The sequence below is a fragment of the Callionymus lyra genome, chromosome 2 (genome assembly GCF_982586985.1).
Source record: "Callionymus lyra chromosome 2, fCalLyr1.hap1.1, whole genome shotgun sequence".
In the NCBI taxonomy this organism is placed as follows: domain Eukaryota; kingdom Metazoa; phylum Chordata; class Actinopteri; order Syngnathiformes; family Callionymidae; genus Callionymus; species Callionymus lyra.
Genome location: NC_141819.1, coordinates 1,245,090 through 1,271,501, shown reverse-complemented (window position 1 = coordinate 1,271,501; position 26,412 = coordinate 1,245,090). Strand labels below are relative to the sequence as shown.

The following is a 26,412-nucleotide window of genomic DNA, read 5'->3' as shown; positions in this document are numbered from 1 at the left end:
TTAACGGATTATAAGTTGGACAAGAACATCGGACTTTGATCGCGGCGTATTTGACTTTTTCGCTGGTGTTTAAGTTGTTTCCTGACGAACTCTTCACTTAATCCCTCAGTTAAGGAGCGTCTTTTGTTAAATTAACAAGAATAAGTTAGTAAAGATATTTTCATTTCCTTCAAAATCAGCTTCATGTTGTTCAGTCTTCATTGAATAAATGCAGCGACTCTGGAGCCGGTGTAAGGTAAGGTAAGGTAAGGTAAGGTAAGGTAAAACTTTATTGATCCTCAGGAGGTCTCCTTCGGAAAATGGTTTTAGCCGCAGAAAATACAGCAATTTTCAATAAAAAATAAATCAAAATAAAATAACAAAGAGAAATAAAAAGAACAAGATGATACGATCTAAGTCTAAAGATAAAGAACAAGATCAAAGAGAAACAACAAAGACAAAGATACAAAGACTAACATAGAACATCCAGATACTTTCACTTCTGCCCCCGAACTCAGAATTGTACAATTTAATAGCCCGAGGAATGAATGAGTCCCTGAGTCTATTAGTGTTGCATCATGGGAGGAGCATTCGTGCTTCATCTGCTTCTCTGCTCACTGATGACAGTGTTCAGAGGATGATGATCATGATGGACAGTAGTTTGTTCAATGATCTCAGCAACTGTCACCAGTGAGTCCAGCTTCATTCCAACCACAGAGCCAGACCTCCTGATCAACCTGTTGACCTGTTGACCTCCTCTTGGACACATTTCCACCCCAACACACCACAGCATAGAACACTGGCCACCACAGACTGTTAGAACATGCAGAGGAGCTTCTTGCAGATGTTAAATGATCGAAGCCTCCTCAGAAAGTACTTCTACTCTGAATCTTCTTAAACTCATGGTCTGTGTTGCAGGACCAGGTCCAGACACACACCGAGGAACTTATAGTTGTCAACTATCTCCACCTCATCGCCTCTGATGGACACTGTTTGTCCTGGACCTCCTGAGGTCCAAGACCAACTCCTTGGTCTTTGAGGTGTTCAAGTGGTTCCTCTCACTCCAGTCCACAAAGTCACGTATCAGACTCCTGTACTCGTCTTCACTGTTGTCCCTGATGCATCCAACGATGTCAGTGTCGTCAGCATACTTCTGGACGAGACTCAGCTCTGAGTTGTAGCAGAAGTCCGAAGTTTAGATGGTGAAGAGGAGAGGGGCCAGTACTGTCCCCTGAGGTGCTCCCATTTAATTTTAGTGAAGATTAAACACGTTTCAAAAACCGTCAAAACAAAATGTTTGTGTCACTAAAGTTTCATCCATGTTTGTGTAGGTATCAAGTTCTATTTTGCAGCTTTAAAACCAGATGAGCTCCTCTAGTGGTCGGACAGTGCAACCACAATGTTGTGGAACCGGTTCAGAAGAATCGTTGAACTATGAAGATGTTCCTCGTGGTCAGCTGGTCTCACCGAGACATGAAGATCAAAATGTTCCTCGTGGTCAGCTGGTCTCACCGAGACATGAAGATCAAGATGTTCCTCGTGGTCAGCTGGTCTCACCGAGACATGAAGATCAAGATGTTCCTCGTGGTCAGCTGGTCTCACCGAGACATGAAGATCAAAATGTTCCTCGTGGTCAGCTGGTCTCACCGAGACATGAAGATCAAAATGTTCCTCGTGGTCAGCTGGTCTCACCGAGACATGAAGATCAAGATGTTCCTCGTGGTCAGCTGGTCTCACCGAGACATGAAGATCAAGATGTTCCTCGTGGTCAGCTGGTCTCGTCGAGACATCATGAAGATCAAGATGATCCTCGTGGTCAGCTGGTCTCACCGAGACATCATGAAGATCAAGATGTTCCTCGTGGTCAGCTGGTCTCACCGAGACATCATGAAGATCAAGATGTTCCTCGTGGTCAGCTGGTCTCACCGAGACATCATGAAGATCAAGATGTTCCTCGTGGTCAGCTGGTCTCACCGAGACATCATGAAGATCAAGATGTTCCTCGTGGTCAGCTGGTCTCACCGAGACATCATGAAGATCAAGATGTTCCTCGTGGTCAGCTGGTCTCACCGAGACATGAAGATCAAGATGTTCCTCGTGGTCAGCTGGTCTCACCGAGACATCATGAAGATCAAGATGTTCCTCGTGGTCAGCTGGTCTCACCGAGACATCATGAAGATCAAAATGTTCCTCGTGGTCAGCTGGTCTCACCGAGACATCATGAAGATCAAGATGTTCCTCGTGGTCAGCTGGTCTCACCGAGACATCATGAAGATCAAGATGTTCCTCGTGGTCAGCTGGTCTCACCGAGACATCATGAAGATCAAGATGTTCCTCGTGGTCAGCTGGTCTCACCGAGACATGAAGATCAAGGTGTTCCTCGTGGTCAGCTGGTCTCACCGAGACATGAAGATCAAGATGTTCCTCGTGGTCAGCTGGTCTCACCGAGACATCATGAAGATCAAGATGTTCCTCGTGGTCAGCTGGTCTCACCGAGACATCATGAAGATCAAGATGTTCCTCGTGGTCAGCTGGTCTCACCGAGACATCATGAAGATCAAGATGTTCCTCGTGGTCAGCTGGTCTCACCGAGACATCATGAAGATCAAAATGTTCCTTGTGGTCAGCTGGTCTCACCGAGACATCATGAAGATCAAAATGTTCCTCGTGGTCAGCTGGTCTCACCGAGACATGAAGATCAAGGTGTTCCTCGTGGTCAGCTGGTCTCACCGAGACATGAAGATCAAGATGTTCCTCGTGGTCAGCTGGTCTCACCGAGACATCATGAAGATCAAGATGTTCCTCGTGGTCAGCTGGTCTCACCGAGACATCATGAAGATCAAGATGTTCCTCGTGGTCAGCTGGTCTCACCGAGACATCATGAAGATCAAGATGTTCCTCGTGGTCAGCTGGTCTCACCGAGACATCATGAAGATCAAGATGTTCCTCGTGGTCAGCTGGTCTCACCGAGACATCATGAAGATCAAGATGTTCCTCGTGGTCAGCTGGTCTCACCGAGACATGAAGATCAAGATGTTCAAGACACCGTGAAGCAGAAGTTTATTGTGGCTCCATCAACGCGTGGGTCTCTGCTGCAACAGCGGATCATCCGTCCTGCTGAGAAGGTGATTGGCTGCTTCTTCCATCTCTGCAGCAAGTGCAACGTGGAGGATCGTGACCCGGGTCCAACTGACCCTCACAGACCAGAAGGTTCAAGGACGTTATCGTCTGCTCCGGATCATGAAGCTTTTAAGTTAAAGTTTTTATTCTTTAACTTTTCGAACGAAAATCCAGTGTTTAACTGTTAAAAGTTCTATTATTCGATCAATACGTTATTTAAGCAGCTGAACAAATTCTTAATGTGATTAAACTTGACCTTTGACCTCGAGTCATAAACGTCGACACGTCAGACCAGTCTCAAGAGACGAGGCCGCCATCTAGCGGCGGACAGCGGAATGGTTGACAAAATAAACTTTATTAATAAGACATCACAACAACGACGACGATGACGTCAGACCGCAGCGACGGCGTCAGGCGCGGACGCCACTTCCTGCGAACAAGCCAATCAAACGCTCAGACTGGCGTCAGGTGGGCGTCGTCCCGCGACTCACCAGGCTGACGTCCTGGATGACCACCAGGCCGGACCCCTGCACCTCGATGTCGCTGTCCGTGTTGTTCTGCGAGCGGAACTCGCCGCTCTCCGTCTCCACGCTGCTGGGCTGGAGCAGAGGGTCAGAGGTCAGGGGTCAGGGGTCAGGCTCACCCACCTCGTAGTCGGGGTCGTCCTCGGGGTCCTCGTCCTCCAGCTCCTGCGTCAGCGCCTCCACCCAGGTGGGCTGGTCGTCCTCGTCCTCGTCCTCCAGCTCGTCCTGCTTCCTCTTGCTGCCCTTCCCGCACGGCTTGATGGGCGAGACCCGGACCTCTGCGGGGGTCAAAGGTCAGCCAGTCAAGCTCAACCTTGTCCCCCTCGATACGTTTGTTAAACAGTACATGGAAGCAAGTTTCACTTTTCAGGATAGAAACTCAATTCAATAAAATATTTCACTTTGATATCATTTTCAAACTCACTCTTCGCTCTCTCTCTCTTCCAAACTCACTCTTCCCTCTCTCTCCCTCTTCCAAACTCACTCTTCCCTCTCTCTTCCAAACTCACTCTTCTCTCTCTCCTCCAAACTCACTCTTCCCTCTCTCTTCCAAACTCACTCTTCTCTCTCTCCTCCAAACTCACTCTTCCCTCCAAACTCACTCTCTTCTCCCCCAAACTCACTCTTCTCCAAACTCACTCTTCCCTCTCTCCTCCAAACTCACTCTCTTCTCCTCCAAACTCTCTCTTCTCTTCCCTCTCTCCTCCAAACTCACTCTTCTCTCTCTCTCCTCCAAACTCACTCTTCTCTCTCTCTCCTCCAAACTCACTCTTCTCTCTCCCTCTCTCCTCCAAACTCACTCTTCTCTCTCCCTCTCTCCTCCAAACTCACTCTTCCCTCCCTCGCCCCAAACTCACTCTTCTCCCCCAAACTCACTCTTCTCTCTCTCCTCCAAACTCACTCTTCTCTCTCTCCTCCAAACTCACTCTTCTTCTCCCCCAAACTCACTCTTCTTCTCCCCCAAACTCACTCTCTTCTCCTCCAAACTCACTCTCTTCTCCTCCAAACTCACTCTTCTCTCTCTCCCCCAAACTCACTCTTCTCTCTCTCCCCCAAACTCACTCTTCTCTCTCGCCCCAAACTCACTCTTCTCTCTCGCCCCAAACTCACTCTTCTCCCTCGCCCCAAACTCTCTCTTCTCCCTCGCCCCAAACTCACTCTCTTCTCCCCCAAACTCACTCTTCTCTCTCTCCTCCAAACTCACTCTTCTCTCCCCCAAACTCACTCTCTTCTCCCCCAAACTCACTCTTCTCTCTCTCCTCCAAACTCACTCTTCTCTCCTCCAAACTCACTCTCTTCTCCCCCAAACTCACTCTTCTCTCCCCCAAACTCACTCACACCAAAAGTCAGTAAAACTCATTCTTTGTATCATAATAGTTTCAACATAACCTTTGACCTCATTAGGCGCCACCAGGTGAGCTCCCAGGTGTGTCACAGGTTACCTGGGGTCAGAGATCGGCCGATGTCACTCGAGACCGGGTACCCCAGAGTTCCCTGCAGCCACCGCGGCAGGATGTGGAGCAGCAGGCGGGTCACGGGGCCGAGCCTCTTCCTTCCGGCGGAAGTCTGACGCGCAGGACTCAGAACCGCCGCCGGTTCTTGAGACCGGAAGCCCAGAACCCAGCAGAAGCCGCGGTACGTCTTCACCTGCGCGCGCACACACACACACACACACACACGTCACATGGTGAGTTCTGGGTCCGAAACCGGCTCTGAAGTCCACGTACCACGAGACCGAGCGGCCAGAAGAGTCCCCGCAGCAATGACGTCATCAGGCCGCCTCTCGGCACCAGCCGGTCCTGCACGAGCCAGACGGTCAAGGGTCAAAAAGGTGGAGCACGTGACGACAGAAGCAGACTCACCTGAGGCTCGCTCACCTGAGCCTCCTCCACCTGCTCGGCGGCGTCTCTGCGGGGTTCACACGTCATCATGCTGCTGCGGGGTCACAGGTGAGTCACAGGTGAGTCCGTGCGCGGCTTCTTGAAGCAGGTGCGACCAGCTGCAGCCAATCAGCGCGGAGGAAACACACCTGCGGCGATCAGCCTCGACCAATCAGCGGCGGATGACAATTAGCAAGTGTTTGAAGTTTCACCTTACCTTACCTTACCTTACCTTACTACGAGGCACACGCCGCGACTACTTCCTCTACGTGTTCCTTCAAAATAAAACAAACGGAAGTCAGCAGAGATGAGAGGTTCCTTGAGTCAAACAATAGGTCATTACGTCATTCGTCCTGCAGGGGGCAGCAATGCGTCATTAAAAATCAACCATCAGACGAAATAGTTCAATAAAAATAATAAGAATAAAGTATAATTTATTGATACTTTATTTAGTGATAATAAAATATACTTTGTTTATTAATTATATTAATTATATTATATATACTTTATTGATACGAGGTTTGTGTCATGATGGACACACACAAAAGAGTGTTGATTGTGTAGAGGTTTGTGTCATGATGGACACACAAAAGAGTGTGTAGAGGTTTGTGTCATGATAGACACACACAAAAGAGTGTATAGAGGTTTGTGTCATGATGGACACACACAAAAGAGTGTTGATTGTGTAGAGGTTTGTGTCATGATGGACACACACAAAAGAGTGTATAGAGGTTTGTGTCATGATGGACACACACAAAAGAGTGTTGATTGTGTAGAGGTTTGTGTCATGATAGACACACACAAAAGAGTGTATAGAGGTTTGTGTCATGATGGACACACACAAAAGAGTGTTGATTGTGTAGAGGTTTGTGTCATGATGGACACACACAAAAGAGTGTTGATTGTGTAGAGGTTTGTGTCATGATGGACACACACAAAAGAGTGTTGATTGTGTAGAGGTTTGTGTCATGATGGACACACACAAAAGAGTGTTGATTGTGTAGAGGTTTGTGTCATGATGGACACACACAAAAGAGTGTTGATTGTGTAGAGGTTTGTGTCATGATGGACACACAAAAGAGTGTGTAGAGGTTTGTGTCATGATAGACACACACAAAAGAGTGTATAGAGGTTTGTGTCATGATGGACACACACAAAAGAGTGTTGATTGTGTAGAGGTTTGTGTCATGATGGACACACACAAAAGAGTGTTGATTGTGTAGAGGTTTGTGTCATGATGGACACACACAAAAGAGTGTTGATTGTGTAGAGGTTTGTGTCATGATGGACACACAAAAGAGTGTGTAGAGGTTTGTGTCATGATAGACACACACAAAAGAGTGTATAGAGGTTTGTGTCATGATGGACACACACAAAAGAGTGTTGATTGTGTAGAGGTTTGTGTCATGATGGACACACACAAAAGAGTGTTGATTGTGTAGAGGTTTGTGTCATGATGGACACACACAAAAGAGTGTTGATTGTGTAGAGGTTTGTGTCATGATGGACACACACAAAAGAGTGTTGATTGTGTATAGGTTTGTGTCATGATAGACACACACAAAAGAGTGTTGATTGTGTAGAGGTTTGTGTCATGATAGACACACACAAAAGAGTGTTGATTGTGTAGAGGTTTGTGTCATGATAGACACACACAAAAGAGTGTGTAGAGGTTTGTGTCATGATAGACACACACAAAAGAGTGTTGATTGTGTAGAGGTTTGTGTCATGATGGACACACACAAAAGAGTGTTGATTGTGTAGAGGTTTGTGTCATGATAGACACACACAAAAGAGTGTTGATTGTGTAGAGGTTTGTGTCATGATGGACACACACAAAAGAGTGTGTAGAGGTTTGTGTCATGATAGACACACACAAAAGAGTGTTGATTGTGTAGAGGTTTGTGTCATGATGGACACACACAAAAGAGTGTTGATTGTGTAGAGGTTTGTGTCATGATAGACACACACAAAAGAGTGTGTAGAGATCAGAACAATATGTGACGTCAACTCATCGACTTCATCTCTACACAAAGACAACTGGAGTCTTTTACTGGAGGTCAAAGGTTACACTTTATTGACACTGAAGAGCAAACAAGAGTCACAATGATTACAAAGAAAGATTCATCCAAACACTCGTGGATCATGTTGACGCTCAGAGAGTCTCTGGCTGAACATCTGCTGGAGACACTTCCAACATCTGCACTTCCTCCACAGGTGCTGGGAGCTGCTCTCTGCTCCTCTGGACCACAACAACAACAACAACAACAACAACAACAACAACAACAACACACATCATGAAGATCACGACACTGAGCATCAAGGACCGCACCAGATGGTGATCAACCTCTGGCTCTCCGAACACTACAAGGGTCTTAGATGTGAACACACAACGATCGTCTTTCCAAACCACACACCAGAAGTCTCCTCTGTGTTCCAGAGAGATGTTCGTGATCACCAGCCTCGTGTCGGAGCGAGAGATTCTGTCTTCTTGTCCTTCATATACAAGTGATGTTCTTCCTTCAGTTCTGTTTGTCTTCATGAACCAGAAGATCTTATCAGTCTGTTTCCAGTCACATCGTAGAGTCTCGTTCTCTCCTCCAGTGAAGAACACCTCAGCAGGCGGGTCAGACTCAGGACACACAAACAGGTAGTTAAAATCATACTGACCACTGCGATCACAGGTGTATAAACCTGTGTGGTTCAAGGTCAGTGATGGAAACATCAGAGTGTAGTTGCGGCTCAAATTATCTTTCATCACTGAATCAATGATCCACTCGTGTGGTTTGTTTCCAGTGACGTCAGAGCAGTTCAGCTCCAGACTCTCTCCCACTGACCTGAGAATGTAATTCAATTGTACATCAACATGAAACTGTCCCAGTCCTTCACAGCTCTGATGGTTCTTCTGCAGACAGAAATAAAAGACTGAACCAGAACTTACACCAAACGTTACCAGAAGAGAAGTTTTGTTCTTCACTTGCTGTAGTTTGTTCATTGAAGATGTTTCATCATCGATTAAAGCTAATTCATCATTTCTTGTTATGAAGTTTTCATGACCTAAAGCCCACTGAACACTCTGGTTTGGTCCCACACCGTCACAGTCCAGCTCCAGTGTCTGTCCAACATAAGGTCTCAAGTCCTGACGTCTCATCTTTCGTTCGTCACAAACCAGGAGAGTGAAGTTCTTCTCGTGCGTCACGTTGTTCTGGGTCCAGCACAGTTCTTGGTACTGACCCGAGTCAGAGACCTTCAGAGGGTCTGTTCTATAAGAAGTTTCTCTCTGCAGACTGGAGTCCTCACTCATGGTGACCTGGAGAACGTTCAACACATCAGTTCAGACACGATCGAAGTCACACTCACTTGTACTCACATGATGTGAAGAGTTCCACAGAAGTTCCTTCTCCTCACCGATCCATCTGGAGATCAAACAGACGCCATCAGCTGGTTTCTTCAGGAAGAAGTCATGAGACCATCCTTCCATCTTGAGGATCTCAGCGAGGATGTTGTTGGAGAAGAAGGTCAGCAGCAGCAGCATCAGTGCAGCCATGTCTGCGTCTGTGAGTGAGAGTCGACTCTGCAGCTTCATGATGTCAATCTCTTCACCATCAGCAGCTTCTCGCCTACGATTGGTGGAACCAGACGATAACAGGATGTTCTACGTCTACTTCCTGTTTTATCAGATGTGAAGCAACAACGTGTGTGAACTCACATGATTGACACTATTTTAATGCAATAAAAACATCATTATTGCTTCTTTAAAAATAATAATTAGAATTAAAATATAACTTATATTGAATAATTTAAATTAAACTATAACAAATATTGAATAATTTAAATAAAATATAACAAATATTGAATAATTTAAATATGACAAATATTGAATAATTACATTTAAAATATAAAAACATTGAATAATTGAAATTAAACTATAACAAATATTGAATAATTAAAATTCAAATATAACATATAAAAATATTCTTCTGTCTGCGTCTGTGAGTGAGAGTCGCCTCTGCAGCTTCATGATGTCAATCTCTTCACCATCAGCAGCTTCTCGCCTACGATTGGTGGAACCAGACGATAACAGGATGTTCTACGTCTACTTCCTGTTTCATCAGATGTGAAGCAACAACGTGTGTGAACTCACATGATCGACACTATTTTAATGCAATAAAAACATCATTATTGCTTCTTTAAAAAATAATAATTGGAATTAAAATATAACTTATATTGAATAATTACAATTAAAATATAACAAATATTGAATAATTAAAATTAAAATATAACAAATATTAAATAATTAAAATGATAACAGGATGTTCTACGTCTACTTCCTGTTTTATCAGATGTGAAGCAACAACGTGTGTGAACTCACATGATTGACACTATTTTAATGCAATGAAAACATCATTATTGCTTTTTTTAAAATAATAATTGGAATTAAAATATAACTTATATTGAATAATTAAAATATAACAAATATTGAACAATTAAAATATAACAAATATTGAATAATTAAAATACAACAAATATTGAATAATTAAAATATGACAAATATTGAATAATTGAAATACAACAAATATTGAATAATTAAAATATGACAAATATTGAATAATTGAAATTAAAATATAGCAAATATTGAACAATTAAAATATAACAAATATTGAATAATTAAAATTAAAATATAACAAATATTGAATAATTAAAATAATAATAAAACAAACATTGAATAATTGAAATATAACAAATATTGAATAATTAAAATAAAAATATAAGAAATATTGAATAATTAAAACATGACAAATATTGAATAATTAAAATATGACAAATATTGAATAATTACAATTAAAGTATAACAAATATTGAAAAATTACAATTAAAATATAACAAATATTGAATAATTAAAATTTAAATATAACAAATATTAAATAATTAAAATGATAACAGGATGTTCTACGTCTACTTCCTGTTTTATCAGATGTGAAGCAACAACGTGTGTGAACTCACATGATTGACACTATTTTAATGCAATAAAAACATCATTATTGCTTCTTTAAAAATAATAATTGGAATTAAAATATAACTTATATTGAATAATTGAAATATAACAAATATTGAACAATTAAAATATAACAAATATTGAATAATTAAAATACAACAAATATTGAATAATTAAAATACAACAAATATTGAATAATTAAAATATGACAAATATTGAATAATTGAAATTAAAATATAGCAAATATTGAACAATTAAAATATAACAAATATTGAATAATTAAAATACAACAAATATTGAATAATTAAAATATGACAAATATTGAATAATTTAAATTAAAATATAGCAAATATTGAATAATTTAAATTAAAATATAGCAAATATTGAATAATTTAAATATAACAAATATTGAATAATCTAAATGAAAATATATCAAATATTGAATAATTAAAATTAAAATATAGCAAATATTGAATAATTAAAATAAAAATATAACAAATATTGAAAAGTTAAAATATAAGAAATATTGAATAATTGAAATTAAAATATAAGAAATATTGAATAATTGAAATTAAAATATAAGAAATATTGAACAATTAAAATATAACAAATATTGAATAATTAAAATACAACAAATATTTAATAATTAAAATATGACAAATATTGAATAATTTAAATTAAAATATAGCAAATATTGAATAATTTAAATTAAAATATAGCAAATATTGAATAATTTAAATATAACAAATATTGAATAATTTAAATGAAAATATATCAAATATTGAATAATTAAAATTAAAATATAGCAAATATTGAATAATTAAAATAAAAATATAACAAATATTGAAAAGTTAAAATATAAGAAATATTGAATAATTGAAATTAAAATATAAGAAATATTGAATAATTGAAATTAAAATATAAGAAATATTGAATAATTGAAATATAACAAATATTGAATAATTAAAATTAAAATATAACAAATATTGAAAAGTTAAAATATAAGAAATATTGAATAATTGAAATTAAAATATAAGAAACATTGAATAATTGAAATTAAAATATAAGAAATATTGAATAATTGAAATATAACAAATATTGAATAATTAAAATTAAAATATAACAAATATTGAAAAGTTAAAATATAAGAAATATTGAATAATTGAAATTAAAATATAAGAAATATTGAATAATTGAAATTAAAATATAAGAAATATTGAATAATTGAAATATAACAAATATTGAATAATTAAATTAAAATATAACAAATATTGAAAAGTTAAAATATAAGAAATATTGAATAATTGAAATTAAAATATAAGAAATATTGAATAATTGAAATATAAGAAATATTGAATAATTGAAATATAAGAAATATTGAATAATTGAAATATAAGAAATATTGAATAATTAAATTAAAATATAACCCTGTCATCGCCGGGGTACACTTGTTCCAGACCAAGACCTCGATTCTACGAGCTGCTGGAAACTTGTCGCCGCTGATGCACGAGGGAAAAAGGATTTCTATTTTCCTGACTTTCCCAAGGAGGAAAGTGAAGAAGGAGCTGCACTCGTGCTCAGGAGTCAGGTTTGGCATCCGTTACCCAGCAACACCATCATCACTCCTGATGGAGAGCCGACCAGGAGCAACACCATCATCACTCCTGATGGAGAGCCGACCAGGAGCAACACCATCATCACTCCTGATGGAGAGCCGACCAGGAGCAACACCATCATCACTCCTGATGGAGAGCCGACCAGGAGCAACACCATCATCACTCCTGATGGAGAGCCGACCAGGAGCAACACCATCATCACTCCTGATGGAGAGCCGACCAGGAGCTCCGACCACTCAGACGATGGACTTTGTGACAAAGTTGAAAAAACCAGGAGACCATTGATCACTGTTTTCACTCTTAGAGGTTCAAGAGTTTAAAGAGTCTGTTCTGAGACTTGGTTACTATAACTTCCTAGGTTTTTCTTCTTTTTTTAATATATGTATATAATATATATATGTATATGGGATATATATCATATATTCTTATTCTCTTTGTAAGATATATTCTTTGTTACAATATCTATTTATAGAGATATTTTGAGGGTGCAATGTATGTGGTGTGTAGAGTTTTATTGCTATATATATTTGTTCTATTCCTTTTTTCTCCTTTTCATATTTTATTCATAAAAATGTTCAGTTGGAAATAATTGTGCAAACAAATAATTTGTTAGGCACTGAGGTTTAAACAAATCTTATATTGTATTATTACCTGAGGTTGTTACGTGACTTTATGCTACAAGAGGCTAGTGTTTCTGTGGGGGGGGGTAGTGTTTCTGTGGGGGGGGTAGTGTTTCTGTGGGGGGGGGTAGTGTTTCTGTGGGGGGGGTAGTGTTTCTGTGGGGGGGGGTAGTGTTTCTGTGGGGGGGGTAGTGTTTCTGTGGGGGGGGTCGACAGGCACTACATGGTGCTTCTGCCATATGTGGGAAGGGAAAGGGGTTCTACGTCATTGGTGCTCCGCCCTCCAACGGCTTCGCTATGGGTTTACCCCGAGGCACCGCCTCGTCTCTGAGAAAGCTTAATGAACTCGCCACCCAGCAGGGGGCAGTCCACTTCCTATAAAGGCGGGAAGCACCCGCCGCACTTTCTCCTTTTTCAACTCAGCGAGAAAGCTCCTGACAGTGGAATGTAATGATGGCGAATGAATATTGAAGTGAACCATGTGTGCACGAAGACTCCCTGAAGAGGAGACACACATGTCTGCTTCGTTTTGCCTAGAGGCCCAAATCACACGTGATGATTATGTGGCCTTCCGAGCGCTTCCCACGGCTTTTGACAGTGTTGGGAAGCGTTCGAGGCTTGTCGACCCACGCCGCCTCAGATCATGATTATGATCAACACAGGACTGCCGTGTTGTTTAAGAAAACAACATGGCAGTCCTGTGCGCTGCACTCGACAAGCTCACGTTCCAACGTGTTGGACCCTGATGAGTCGAGCTGAGTCGTCCATCGGTCATGAACAGACGTCGACGAGGAGGACGACTGGCTCGCTGCATGGAGTCGACCATGAGGTATGCGAGAGCGATCAGGTGAGTATCTCTTGCAGGTCTCATGGCCCTCCTGCAGCACTCGACGGGTTCACTTGAGAGGCGTTAGTGTGCATGTGGCTCCGCCTGTGAGTGTGACGTATTCACAGGCGTCATTAGAGACTTTCGCCGCTAATGCTAAGCTAACATGCTCCGCCGTTCATAGACGGCGAGAGTTTCCTCTCAGAACACAGTTCGAAGGAGGGTTTAAACCCCTTCGTCCGGGTCATGCCGAGACTGTAATAACGGAGTCTGTCCACACGAATGAGGGGCAGACTCCAACCACATGTGTTTTGTTTACAGACGAGCAGAGGTCAGCGAGACCGGCTGAGTCAGCTGTGTTTACTTCCGCGTCGACCAGCGCTCGTGCCCGACAGAGCTTGACAGCGGAGGTGAGTGGAACTAGTCCAGACATGTCTATGTTGACCGGAGGTTGTTCCTTCCCCCACAGCGCTGTCTACAAGCACTGGCACCGTGGAGGACGTCACGTTTGGCGGCGGAGAAACGCCATGGAACTGACGCAACCTGGTGTTTTTACGCGCGTGTTTTCTCGCCGTCCTGAGACCAGGCGAGGGCGAAGAACTTCCGCCCCGTCTGGTCGATCAACTGGAGAGGTGCCTGGCGGTCGGATCTCACGAGTGACGAGCAGGTCTGGACCGCCAGCGGAGCTTGAGAATGTACGGGACCGGGTGAGTGATGCGGTGCCGACGCGTGCGCGACCTAACTCACTTCAGCTCCGGGTTAATTCTCCAGCACATTCCTCCACATGGCGGGTTTTGTCAGCTCCGGTGACACTAAGAAGTGCTCAGGGAGTTGGGAAGACTTCCGGGGGGGAAGGGAACACGCACGACGCGCATCTGAGGTGTCTCACGCGCACTTGCGCGCTTCTCCCACAGAGCCGGTTTATGTATGAGAGTGGGGGTTCTAGTGAATCCAACTCGAGTACATGCTCTGTGGATTCAAGAGATAGAGACGCGGCTTGTGTGATGCCCTTTCGTCTATGGCCCGCCCTTGGGGGGCGGGCCGGAGGACTACCCAAGGTTCGCCAGGGCTGCGGTTCTGACAGAACATTATTCGGCTTGGAGTCGCCTGGTTTTACTTCTAAGACCCACTTGGCTGGGGGGAGTAATCAGGCGGGGCTATGCGCTACTTTTGCCCGTCAACCCCCGCGTTTTCAGGGATTCTCTGGACGCGTATGGCGGAGCAGGAGAAATTATCCTGTTTGAGAAACGAGGTGTCTACTCTGCTGCAGAAGGAGGTCGTAGAACTGGTCCCTGCAGCCGAGATGATGACAGGGTTTTACTCCCGGTACTTCCTCGTGGCGAAGAAGACCGGGGGTTGGAGGCCCATTCTGGACCTCAGCTATTTGAACAAGTTCATAGCTACCCGCCCGTTTCGCATTTTGACGGTCAAGAACTGCTTTCAGGTGTAAGTCCAGGAGATTGGATGACATCTATCGACCTGACCGACGCGTACTTTCACATACCGATAGTCAAGAGACATCGAAAGTACTTGCGTTTCGCCCACGAGGGTCGGGTGTTTCAATACACTCGACTCCCGTTCGGCTACTCTCTGGCACCCAGGACCTTCACCAAGTGTGTGGAAGCGGCAGTGGAGCCATTGAGAGTGAGTGGGGTAAGGATCTTGACCTATCTGGACGACTGGTTGATCCTTGCCAGGTCAGAGGCAGAAAGTTACGCTCACACACAGAAGGTGTTGAGCCATATTGCCACCCTGGGGTTCACAGTGAACCTCAGCAAGAGCGCTCTGACTCCAGTTCAACAGTTTACCTGGGGGTACTGTTGAACTCGGAGGAAGGATACGCGCGCCTCCCGGACGTGCGTATCCAGCCCATTCTCCGACTGACAACACAGTTGCTGGAAGCTCGGTGTCACGTGACAACAGCAGGCACTGTTATGTCCCTCCTGGGGCTCATGGCGGCAGCCCACACGGTTGTTCGGCTGGGCTTGCTGCACATGAGGGAGCTTCAGAGATGGTTTGGTCGTCTCAAGCTAGACCTCAAGCGGGAAAGAGGTCGGAAAGTGCGCCTTCCCGCTCGGGTTTTGCAGGACATCCAGTTTTGGAACTCTCACGCCAACCTCAGGCGGAGAGTTCCATTGGGTTGCGTCCTTCATTGCACTCAAGTGTTTACAGACGCTTCTCTGACAGGTTGGGGAGGCACCTCGGGTCAGGCCTACGCCAGTGGGGTCTGGAGCAGTCCGGTGCTCAGACACATAAACTGGCTAGAGCTGAAGGCGATTCACAATGTCCTGCTTCACCTCTCTCCCCAACTGTCACGGTCCAACGTCCTAGTACTATCAGACAGCTCCACCGCCGTGGCGTACGTAAATCGCCAAGGTGGAGTCAGATCCCCAGCCCTTCTGAGTGTGGCAAGGAAGATTGGCTGTGGGCGGACTGTCACCTGCTTTCGCTCAGAGCCCAGCACGTACCGGGCGAGCTGAATGCAGTAGCGGACAGACTGTCGAGGGGGGCCGTCCAGGACGAATGGGGTCTGTCCGAGGCGGTGGCAAGCGAGATCTGGTCTCGATTCGGTCACCCGGTTGCAGACCTCTTCGCCAGCAAGGAGAACTTCAAATGCTCTTTGGTTCTCCCTCAGGGCTTCGGATTGCCCCCCACAAGGCATGGACGCTTTAGCCCATTCGAGGTGGCCGGTCGGTCTGCTGTTCGCCTTCCCTCCTCCGCGGCTCCTTCTCCCCTTGATTCGGAGGACGAGGCGGGGGGGGCTGAGGTTAATTCTAGTGGCACCAGACTCCCCGGGGGCGCTCTGGTTCCCAGAGCTGGTGCGCATGGCGGTCGGGGCCCCGTGGGCCATCCCTTGGGGCCCCGCTGCCCTGTGTCAGGCGGGGGGGGGACTCTGACAGCGCCCCCGGTGCTGGGCCGGCCTCTCAAGGTGTGGCTCCTGCACGGGACGAGCTGATCGGGACTTTGGACCCGGGCGTTCTCCAGCGTGTGGAGAACGTCCGGGCCCCGTCAACACGCAGGCTTTATGCCTCAAGGTGGGGGATTTCTACCGCTGGTGTTCAGACAGGTCCTTGGACCCCAGCTCTTGTTTGGTCTCCGCTATCCTGTCTTTCCTGCAACATTTGCTGGATAACGGGCGGACTGTGGCGACACTGAGAGTGTTCGCATCAGCCATAGCGACGAGGCATGTCGGTTTTGAGGGTGCTTCGGTTCGCGCCCACCCCTTGGTGGCGCGTTTCCTGCGGGGTGCCTGCAGGCTTCGACCTCCTGCAAGGCCTTCCAGCCCTCAGTGGGATCTCCAGTTGGTATTGGACTCTCTCACAGGCCCGACCTTCGAGCCTCTTGACCAAGTCCCACTGGATATCTTGTCTTTCAAGGTATCGCTCCTTCTGGCACTAACAACCACGAAGAGAGCAAGTGAGCTTTGTGCCCTCTCCATTAGCCCTGAGTGTCTTTCCTTTGGCGTCGAGGAGTCTTCGGTGTCTTTGCGTCCTAACCCAGCGTTCCGCCCGAAGATTCTGAGTTCCTTGTTCCGGGCGACGACCTTCACGCTGCGGGCCTTTCACCCGCCGCCTCACTCGGACCCGGGTCAGGAACGTCTCCACCTGTTGTGTCCAGTGAGGGCGTTGGCCTGTTACTTGCGGCGGGTGGCCGAGTTTAGGCGCTCTGATGCCCTTTTTGTCTGCCACGGTAGATGCCGGCGGGGAGAGGCGGTCTCCCCCCAGAGGTTCTCTCACTGGGTGAGATCGGCCATTATCCGGGCCTACCGAGCAGCGGGTGGATCCGCTCCTAGCGGTCTGAGGGCACATTCCACCCGTGGCGTGGCAGCCTCAGTGGCTCTTTTGCGGGGTGTGGCAGCAGAGGATATCTGCTCAGCTGCCTCTTGGGCGTCTACCTTCGCTAAGGCCTATCTCCTCGACGTAACGGCGGGTTCAGTAGCTCATACTGTTTTGAGCGCTGCTGTGCCCCCCTCAGGGCCCACGGCTCAAGTGGGTTTGGACCCTGGGTCGGCGGGGCCCTAGCGATGCTGCTCCAGGAGCGGCGTCCAGCTGGGGGTACATTTATCCCGTCAGGCTTCGCCTTTTGGGTAAACCAATAGCGAAGCCGTTGGAGGGCGGAGCACCAATGACGTAGAACCCCTGAGTTATCTATCATAACCTCAGGTTCTACGAGTTGGTGCGAAGCCCTCCAACCTCGTCGCCCAGCGGCCGCCCTTCTCGCTGAGTTTTCAGTTGGAGAAAGTGCGGCGGGTGCTTCCCGCCTTTATAGTAAGTGGACTGCCCCCTGCTGGGTGGCGAGTTCATTAAGCTTTCTCAGAGACGAGGTGCCTCGGGGTAAACCAATAGCGAAGCTGTTGGAGGGCTTCGCACCAACTCGTAGAACCTGAGGTTATGATAGATAACTCAGGGGTTTTTATGTTTTATTTTCTCTGGGTGTGGTTTATATGTTCATGGTAGTTCAAACATCATTGTTACCTTTATTCTGTTTCTTCTCATGGTACGGGTCAGTTCTTCAGTGATAGGTGACTCAAAACTTACTAGTCTCAATCGTAAGGGTCTGAACAACCTGATTAAACGAAGTAAGATTTGACATGATGTTCACTGAGCTGATAAGATAGATCTACCTTTCCTCTTTCCATAGAAGCTCAAGAGGAGTCGGCATTCTTTTTCACAAATCTATCCCATTCGTTCACTCAAGAACCATCTCTGACTCTTCCGGCAGATTTCTGATCTTTGTTGGACAGGTTTATAACAGCAGAATAGTTGCTAGCAAACATCTACGCACCAAACTGGGACAATGACTCGTTTTTTAGAACATTATTTTCCAAGATACCAGACTCTTCAACACACATGCTAATCATGATTTGAACTGTTGGATGGACCCTAGACTAGATAGATCGTCAACCACTCCAGTCTCCTTGGCAAAGTCTGCTCAAACCCTCAAACACCTCATATCAGAATATAATATACCTGATCCCTGGAGAGCCCAAAACCCAAACTCAAAAACGTATTCCTTTTTCTCCTCTGTTCATCACTCATTCACTCGGATTGATTTCTTCTTGATTGACAGGAGACTGCTCTCCTCAATCACAACTTGCAATTATGATCCAATCCTGGTCTCAGATCATGCTTCCACTTCAATAACTATCCACTTCCAGGACTGTGTAGAAGAGCGACGTCTCTGGCGCCTTAATTCAGCCTCACTTTCTGAGGAGGACTTTGTTACTCATTTCTGACCAAATCAACTTTTTTGTAGAAACTAACAAAACACCGGAGATCTCAGCATCTATTTTATGGGACTGAATGAAAGCCTACCTTAGGAGTGATTATCTCGTACAACAACTTCAGAAACCGAAACATGAAAACAGAGCTTTCCAAAGTGGCTCACAACATTTCAAAATGAGATGAACAATATGCTATCTCAAGAACCCCCGAGGTTTATCAAGAACGCATAACATTACAGGCCAAATATGACGTCATTCTCACAAAATATACAGCAGATCTTCTTCTTAAATCTCATTCCACATTTTATGAACAAGGAGACAAAACAAGTGAGTTGTTGCTCATCAGCTGCGACAGAAATCATCCTCTCAGATGGAATAACTTCAGACCCTGTTAAAATAAATGACACTTTTAACGAATTTTACACCAATTTATATTCTTCGGAAATCAGCTCAAATTCAAATGACTTTAAGACATTTTTTGATCTTAACATCCCAACAGTGGATCAAAGTCTCGTAAAAACCTTAGAGGAACCAATCACTCCTTTAGAAACTGAGACTACAATCAGATCACTACAAAAAGGTAAAAGTCCTGGTCCAGATGGCTTCCCAACCGAACTTTTTAGAACTTTCTGGGAAGAATTGTCTCCACTACTACTAGGCCATCAATGTAGGCAATCTCCCTCCAACTTTGAATCTTCCATCATTGTTCTCCTAAAGAAAGGAAAAGATCCGTTATTATGCAGCTCATACCGTCCCATAACTCTGCTAAATGTAGATTTTAAAATAATATCTAAATGATTGGCCCGTCGTTTAGAAACCATCCTGCCCTCGATTATTTCAGCAGAACAAACAGGTTTTATCCTAGGCAGGCATTCTTTTAACCTTAGACAATATTTAATGTGCTTTATGGTTCAAAATCCTCTAAACTCCCAGAGGCCCTGCTCTCGCTAGATGCCGAAAAGGCGTTTGACAGATTTGAGTGGGAATATCTTTTCTTCACCCTGCAGAAATTTGGATTCGGGAGTAACTTCTTGTCATGGATCAAGTTAATCTACAAATCACCACAGGCATCAATTAGAACTAATGGCCTGAACTCAACATATTTCATGTCCACTGCTCTACACGCCAGGATGTCCACTGAGTCCCTTTTATTCACAATCGCAATGGATCCACTTTCAATAGCCTCAAGAAATGACACACGATTTTCCGGTATATCTCGAATGGGGGTAGAAATAAAAGTTTCTTTATATGCAGACGACCTTCTTTTGTTCATTTCAAACTTGACTCAGTCTATCCCAACTATATTATCAATTTTAAATCATTTCAGCGGCATTTCTGGCTACAAACTTAATTTAAGTAAGAGCGAACTATTACCTGTCAATGACTTGGCAAAGCAGTACCCACTGGATACACTGCCATTTAAAACTGCGAGGACGCGGTTCATGTACTTTGGCGTTTTTGTCACACGGATTAAAGAAAATCTCTTTGGGAAAAATTTCCAACCTCTATTAGGGAAAATGAAACAAGACATTGAAAGATGGTCGTTGTTGAATCGATCCACTGTTGCCAGAGTCAACACAATTAAGATGAATGTTTCCCTAGATGTTGTTATCTTTATCTTTATCTTCTCTTTCAATGCATCCCCATTTTTATTCCCCTTGCATTTTTTCGAAATTGATAGTTTAATAATTGCATTTATTTGGAATAAAAAAAAACAAGATTGGGAAGAAAAATTCTACAGATGCCTAAACTGTCCGGAGGTAAGGTTCTCCCAAATATGTTGTACTACTACTGGGCTGCAAATATCAGGAATCTAAATGTTTGGATCATTTCTAAAGACCGAGAGACATCACCTGCCTGGTTAAAAATGGAAGCCAACTCAGTCGCCCCACGTCGCTGGTTGCTGTCCTACATGCACCACTGCTCTCCACAACTTCTTCTTATATAAAAAGGGGTGCAGTGACGGACTCTTACAAAGTTTGGAAGCAATTTAGGCGACACTTTGGGTTTCAGTCAATGGCCACAAGTGCACCTTTGGCTTCTAACCATCTTTTGCACCATCTCTGGCTGACGGTACATGTACCTTATGGGCTGGTCTAGGGCTGCGAACGGTGAAGGATTTCTATTCAAATGGCGTATTTGCAACATTTCAAGAGCTCAGTAATCAATTCTACCCAAGAGTCACTTTTTTAGATACTTCCAGGTCCGCAACTTCCTTTGTAATTCTTTTTCTCATTTTCCTCTTTGTCCGGCAGAAACGAGCTTAAAAGTGTTTTTAGAACCTTGCGATTCTATAAAACCATCTCTGCCATTTATTCAAACATCTCTGAAATGGACGCCGACGCGACTCATCCAGTCAAACATGTGTGAAACAGATCTTGGTGAGCAGATCACAAATGTTCTTGGAAAGGCTCCACAAATCCTCAATATGCGCCAGACGTGCTTTTATTGGATGCAAAATCCTCCACAGGGTTGATCATACGAAGGTTGGCCAACATGTATGACGGTGTCTCTGACGGGTGAACGATGCAAACACCCAGCAAACTACTTCTGTTTTGGCTCCTTCTCTGGAGGAATATTGGAGACATATTTGAGTTCCTCACTGACCTCTCACCTCTTTGGAAGAACTCCATCAAACGTCAACCTTTCTACAATGAAGAAGAACATCATTGCCTTTTTCACTTGACTTGCAAGAAGAATTATTCTTTTCAAATGGAAATCCTCTTCAGCGCCGACGCAGATGCACTGGATCAGTGTTTTGTACGACTTGAAACTGGAAGAACTGAGGCTGACATTATCGGGAGCCGCACAGAAACTCGAGGTAACGTGGAATCCCTTCATAGAACACACTCAAGAAATCTCTTTTGACGCTGAACCCCATTAACAACCATTTCAATCTGGTTTCTCTTTGTAATTGTTTGTTTGTTTTTCACGACCAACTACTGATTTGCTTTGTCTTTCTTTTTACTACCTTTTGATTCATGTTTGATAAAAGTGATGCATGTTTTTTTAATATATTTGAAGATGTGCAATAATGTTAACTGTATTTTGGGAAGACATGAACGACAGGGAAGGTTTGATTTGATGTATGTTTGCTTGTCATTCCTTTAAAAAAAATGTGTGTTTATATTTTGAAAATTACATAAAAAGATGTTTAAAAAAATATATATATATATATATATATATATATAACAAATATGAAATAATTAAAATGATAACAGGATGTTCTGTATCTACTTCCTGTTTTATCAGATGTGAAGCAACAACGTGTGTGAACTCACATGATTGACACTATTTTAATGCAATAAAAACATCATTATTGCTTCTTTAAAAATAATAATTGGAATTAAAATATAACTTATATTGAATAATTAAAATTAAAATATAACAAATATTGAATAATTGAAATTAAAATATAACAAATATTGAATAATTAAAATAAAAATAAAACAAATATTGAATAATTAAAATATAACAAATATTGAATAATTACAATATAACAAATATTGAATAATTACAATTAAAATATAAAACATATTGAATAATTAAAATAAAAATATAACAAATAATGAATAATTAAAATATAACAAATATTGAATAATTGAAATATAACAAATATTGAATAATTAAAATTTAAATATAACAAATATTAAATAATTAAAATGATAACAGGATGTTCTACGTCTACTTCCTGTTTTATCAGATGTGAAGCAACAACGTGTGTGAACTCACATGATTGACACTATTTTAATGCAATAAAAACATCATTATTGCTTCTTTAAAAATAATAATTAGAATTAAAATATAACTTGTATTGAATAATTGAAATTAAACTATAACAAATTTTGAATAATTAAAATAAAAATATAACAAATATTGAATAATTAAAATAAAAATATTACAAATATTGAAAAATTGAAATATAAGAAATACTGAATAATTTAAATATAACAAATATTGAATAATTAAAATATAACAAATATTGAATAATTAAAATATCACAAATACTGAATAATTGAAATATAACAAATATTGAATAATTAAAATAAAAATATAAGAAATATTGAATAATTAAAATAAAAATATTACAAATATTGAAAAATTGAAATATAAGAAATACTGAATAATTTAAATATAACAAATATTGAATAATTAAAATATAACAAATATTGAATAATTAAAATATCACAAATACTGAATAATTGAAATATAAGAAATATTGAATAATTAAAATATAACAAATAAGGAATAATTAAAATATAACAAATATTGAATAATTAAAATATCACAAATACTGAATAATTGAAATATAACAAATATTGAATAATTAAAATATAACAAATAATGAATAATTGAAATATAACAAATATTGAATAATTAAAATATAACAAATACTGAATAATTGAAATATAACAAATATTGAATAATTGAAATATAACAAATATTGAATAATTAAAATAAAAATATTACAAATATTGAAAAATTGAAATATTGAATAATTGAAATATAACAAATATTGAATAATTACAATTAAAATATTTAAAATATTGAATAATTAAAATAAAAATATAACAAATATTGAATAATTAAAATATAACAAATACTGAATAATTTAAATATAACAAATATTGAATAATTAAAATATAACAAATATTGAATAATTAAAATATAACAAATACTGAATAATTGAAATATAACAAATATTGAATAAATAAAATATAACAAATACTGAATAATTGAAATATAACAAATATTGAATAATTGAAATATAACAAATATTGAATAATTAAAATTAAAATATAACAAATATTAAATAATTAAAATGATAACAGGATGTTCTACGTCTACTTCCTGTTTTATCAGATGTGAAGCAACAACGTGTGTGAACTCACATGATTGACACTATTTTAATGCAATAAAAACATCATTATTGCTTCTTTAAATAATAATAATTGGAATTAAAATATATCTTATATTGAATAATTCAAATTAAAATATAACAGATATTGAATAATTAAAATAAAAATAAAACATATTGAATAATTAAAATATAACAAATATTGAATAATTAAAATAAAAATATAACAAATATTGAATAATTAAAATAAAAATATTACAAATATTGAAAAATTGAAATATAAGAAATACTGAATAATTTAAATATAACAAATATTGAATAATTAAAATATAACAAATATTGAATAATTAAACTATAACAAATATTGAATAATTAAAATATAACAAATATTGAATAATTACAATATAACAAATATTGAATAATTACAATTAAAATATAAAACATATTGAATAATTAAAATAAAAATATAACAAATAATGAATAATTAAAATATAACAAATATTGAATAATTGAAATATAACAAATATTGAATAATTAAAATTAAAATATAACAAATATTAAATAATTAAAATGATAACAGGATGTTCTACGTCTACTTCCTGTTTTATCAGATGTGAAGCAACAACGTGTGTGAACTCACATGATTGACACTATTTTAATGCAATAAAAACATCATTATTGCTTCTTTAAAAATAATAATTGGAATTAAAATATATCTTATATTGAATAATTGAAATTAAAATATAACAAATATTGAATAATTAAAATAAAAATAAAACAAATATTGAATAATTAAAATATAACAAATATTGAATAATTAAAATTAAAATATAACAAATATTGAATAATTAAAATAAAAATATTACAAATATTGAAAAATTGAAATATAAGAAATACTGAATAATTTAAATATAACAAATATTGAATAATTAAAATATAACAAATATTGAATAATTAAACTATAACAAATATTGAATAATTAAAATAAAAATAAAACAAATATTGAATAATTAAAATATAACAAATATTGAATAATTACAATATAACAAATATTGAATAATTACAATTAAAATATAAAACATATTGAATAATTAAAATAAAAATATAGCAAATATTAAATAATTAAAATGATAACAGGATGTTCTACGTCTACTTCCTGTTTTATCAGATGTGAAGCAACAACGTGTGTGAACTCACATGATCGACACTATTTTAATGCAATAAAAACATCATTATTGCTTCTTTAAAAATAATAATTGGAATTAAAATATAACTTATATTGAATAATTGAAATCAAACTATAACAAATATTGAATAATTAAAATAAAAATAAAACATATTGAATAATTAAAATATAACAAATATTGTATAATTAAAATTAAAATATAACAAATATTGAATAATTAAAATAAAAATATTACAAATATTGAAAAATTTAAATATAAGAAATACTGAATAATTTAAATATAACAAATATTGAATAATTTAAATATAACAAATATTGAATAATTAAACTATAACAAATATTGAATAATTAAAATAAAAATAAAACAAATATTGAATAATTAAAATATAACAAATATTGAATAATTACAATATAACAAATATTGAATAATTAAAATAAAAATATTACAAATATTGAAAAATTGAAATATAAGAAATACTGAATAATTTAAATATAACAAATATTGAATAATTAAAATATAACAAATATTGAATAATTAAACTATAACAAATATTGAATAATTAAAATATAACAAATATTGGATAATTACAATATAACAAATATTGAATAATTACAATTAAAATATAAAACATATTGAATAATTAAAATAAAAATATAACAAATAATGAATAATTAAAATATAACAAATATTGAATAATTGAAATATAACAAATATTGAATAATTAAAATATAACAAATATTAAATAATTAAAATGATAACAGGATGTTCTACGTCTACTTCCTGTTTCATCAGATGTGAAGCAACAACGTGTGTGAACTCACATGATTGACACTATTTTAATGCAATAAAAACATCATTATTGCTTCTTTAAAAATAATAATTGGAATTAAAATATAACTTATATTGAATAATTGAAATATAACAAATATTGAACAATTAAAATATAACAAATATTGAATAATTAAAATACAACAAATATTGAATAATTAAAATACAACAAATATTGAATAATTAAAATATGACAAATATTGAATAATTGAAATTAAAATATAGCAAATATTGAACAATTAAAATAAAACAAATATTGAATAATTAAAATACAACAAATATTGAATAATTAAAATATGACAAATATTGAATAATTTAAATTAAAATATAGCAAATATTGAATAATTTAAATTAAAATATAGCAAATATTGAATAATTTAAATATAACAAATATTGAATAATTTAAATGAAAATATATCAAATATTGAATAATTAAAATTAAAATATAGCAAATATTGAATAATTAAAATAAAAATATAACAAATATTGAAAAGTTAAAATATAAGAAATATTGAATAATTGAAATTAAAATATAAGAAATATTGAACAATTAAAATATAACAAATATTGAATAATTAAAATACAACAAATATTGAATAATTAAAATATGACAAATATTGAATAATTTAAATAAAAATATAGCAAATATTGAATAATTTAAATTAAAATATAGCAAATACTGAATAATTTAAATATAACAAATATTGAATAATTTAAATGAAAATATATCAAATATTGAATAATTAAAATTAAA

At 38.8% G+C, this 26,412-nt stretch overlaps 1 protein-coding gene across 1 annotated transcript in view; it reads right to left on the bottom strand.

Moving 5' to 3' along the window:
• Positions 1-26,412, bottom strand: part of org (oogenesis-related gene) — a 39,478-nt gene that overhangs the window by 465 nt on the left and 12,601 nt on the right. Inside the window, exons 2-9 of the mRNA XM_087785556.1 lie at positions 8,874-9,123; positions 7,921-8,813; positions 5,721-5,778; positions 5,501-5,652; positions 5,351-5,422; positions 5,066-5,270; positions 3,747-3,901; positions 3,596-3,698 (exon numbers count right to left, since the gene is read on the bottom strand). Coding sequence (XP_087641682.1) covers positions 3,596-3,698; positions 3,747-3,901; positions 5,066-5,270; positions 5,351-5,422; positions 5,501-5,554 — 589 coding nt within the window. The 5' untranslated portion in view covers positions 5,555-5,652; positions 5,721-5,778; positions 7,921-8,813; positions 8,874-9,123. The remainder of the gene's footprint in view (positions 1-3,595; positions 3,699-3,746; positions 3,902-5,065; positions 5,271-5,350; positions 5,423-5,500; positions 5,653-5,720; positions 5,779-7,920; positions 8,814-8,873; positions 9,124-26,412) is intronic.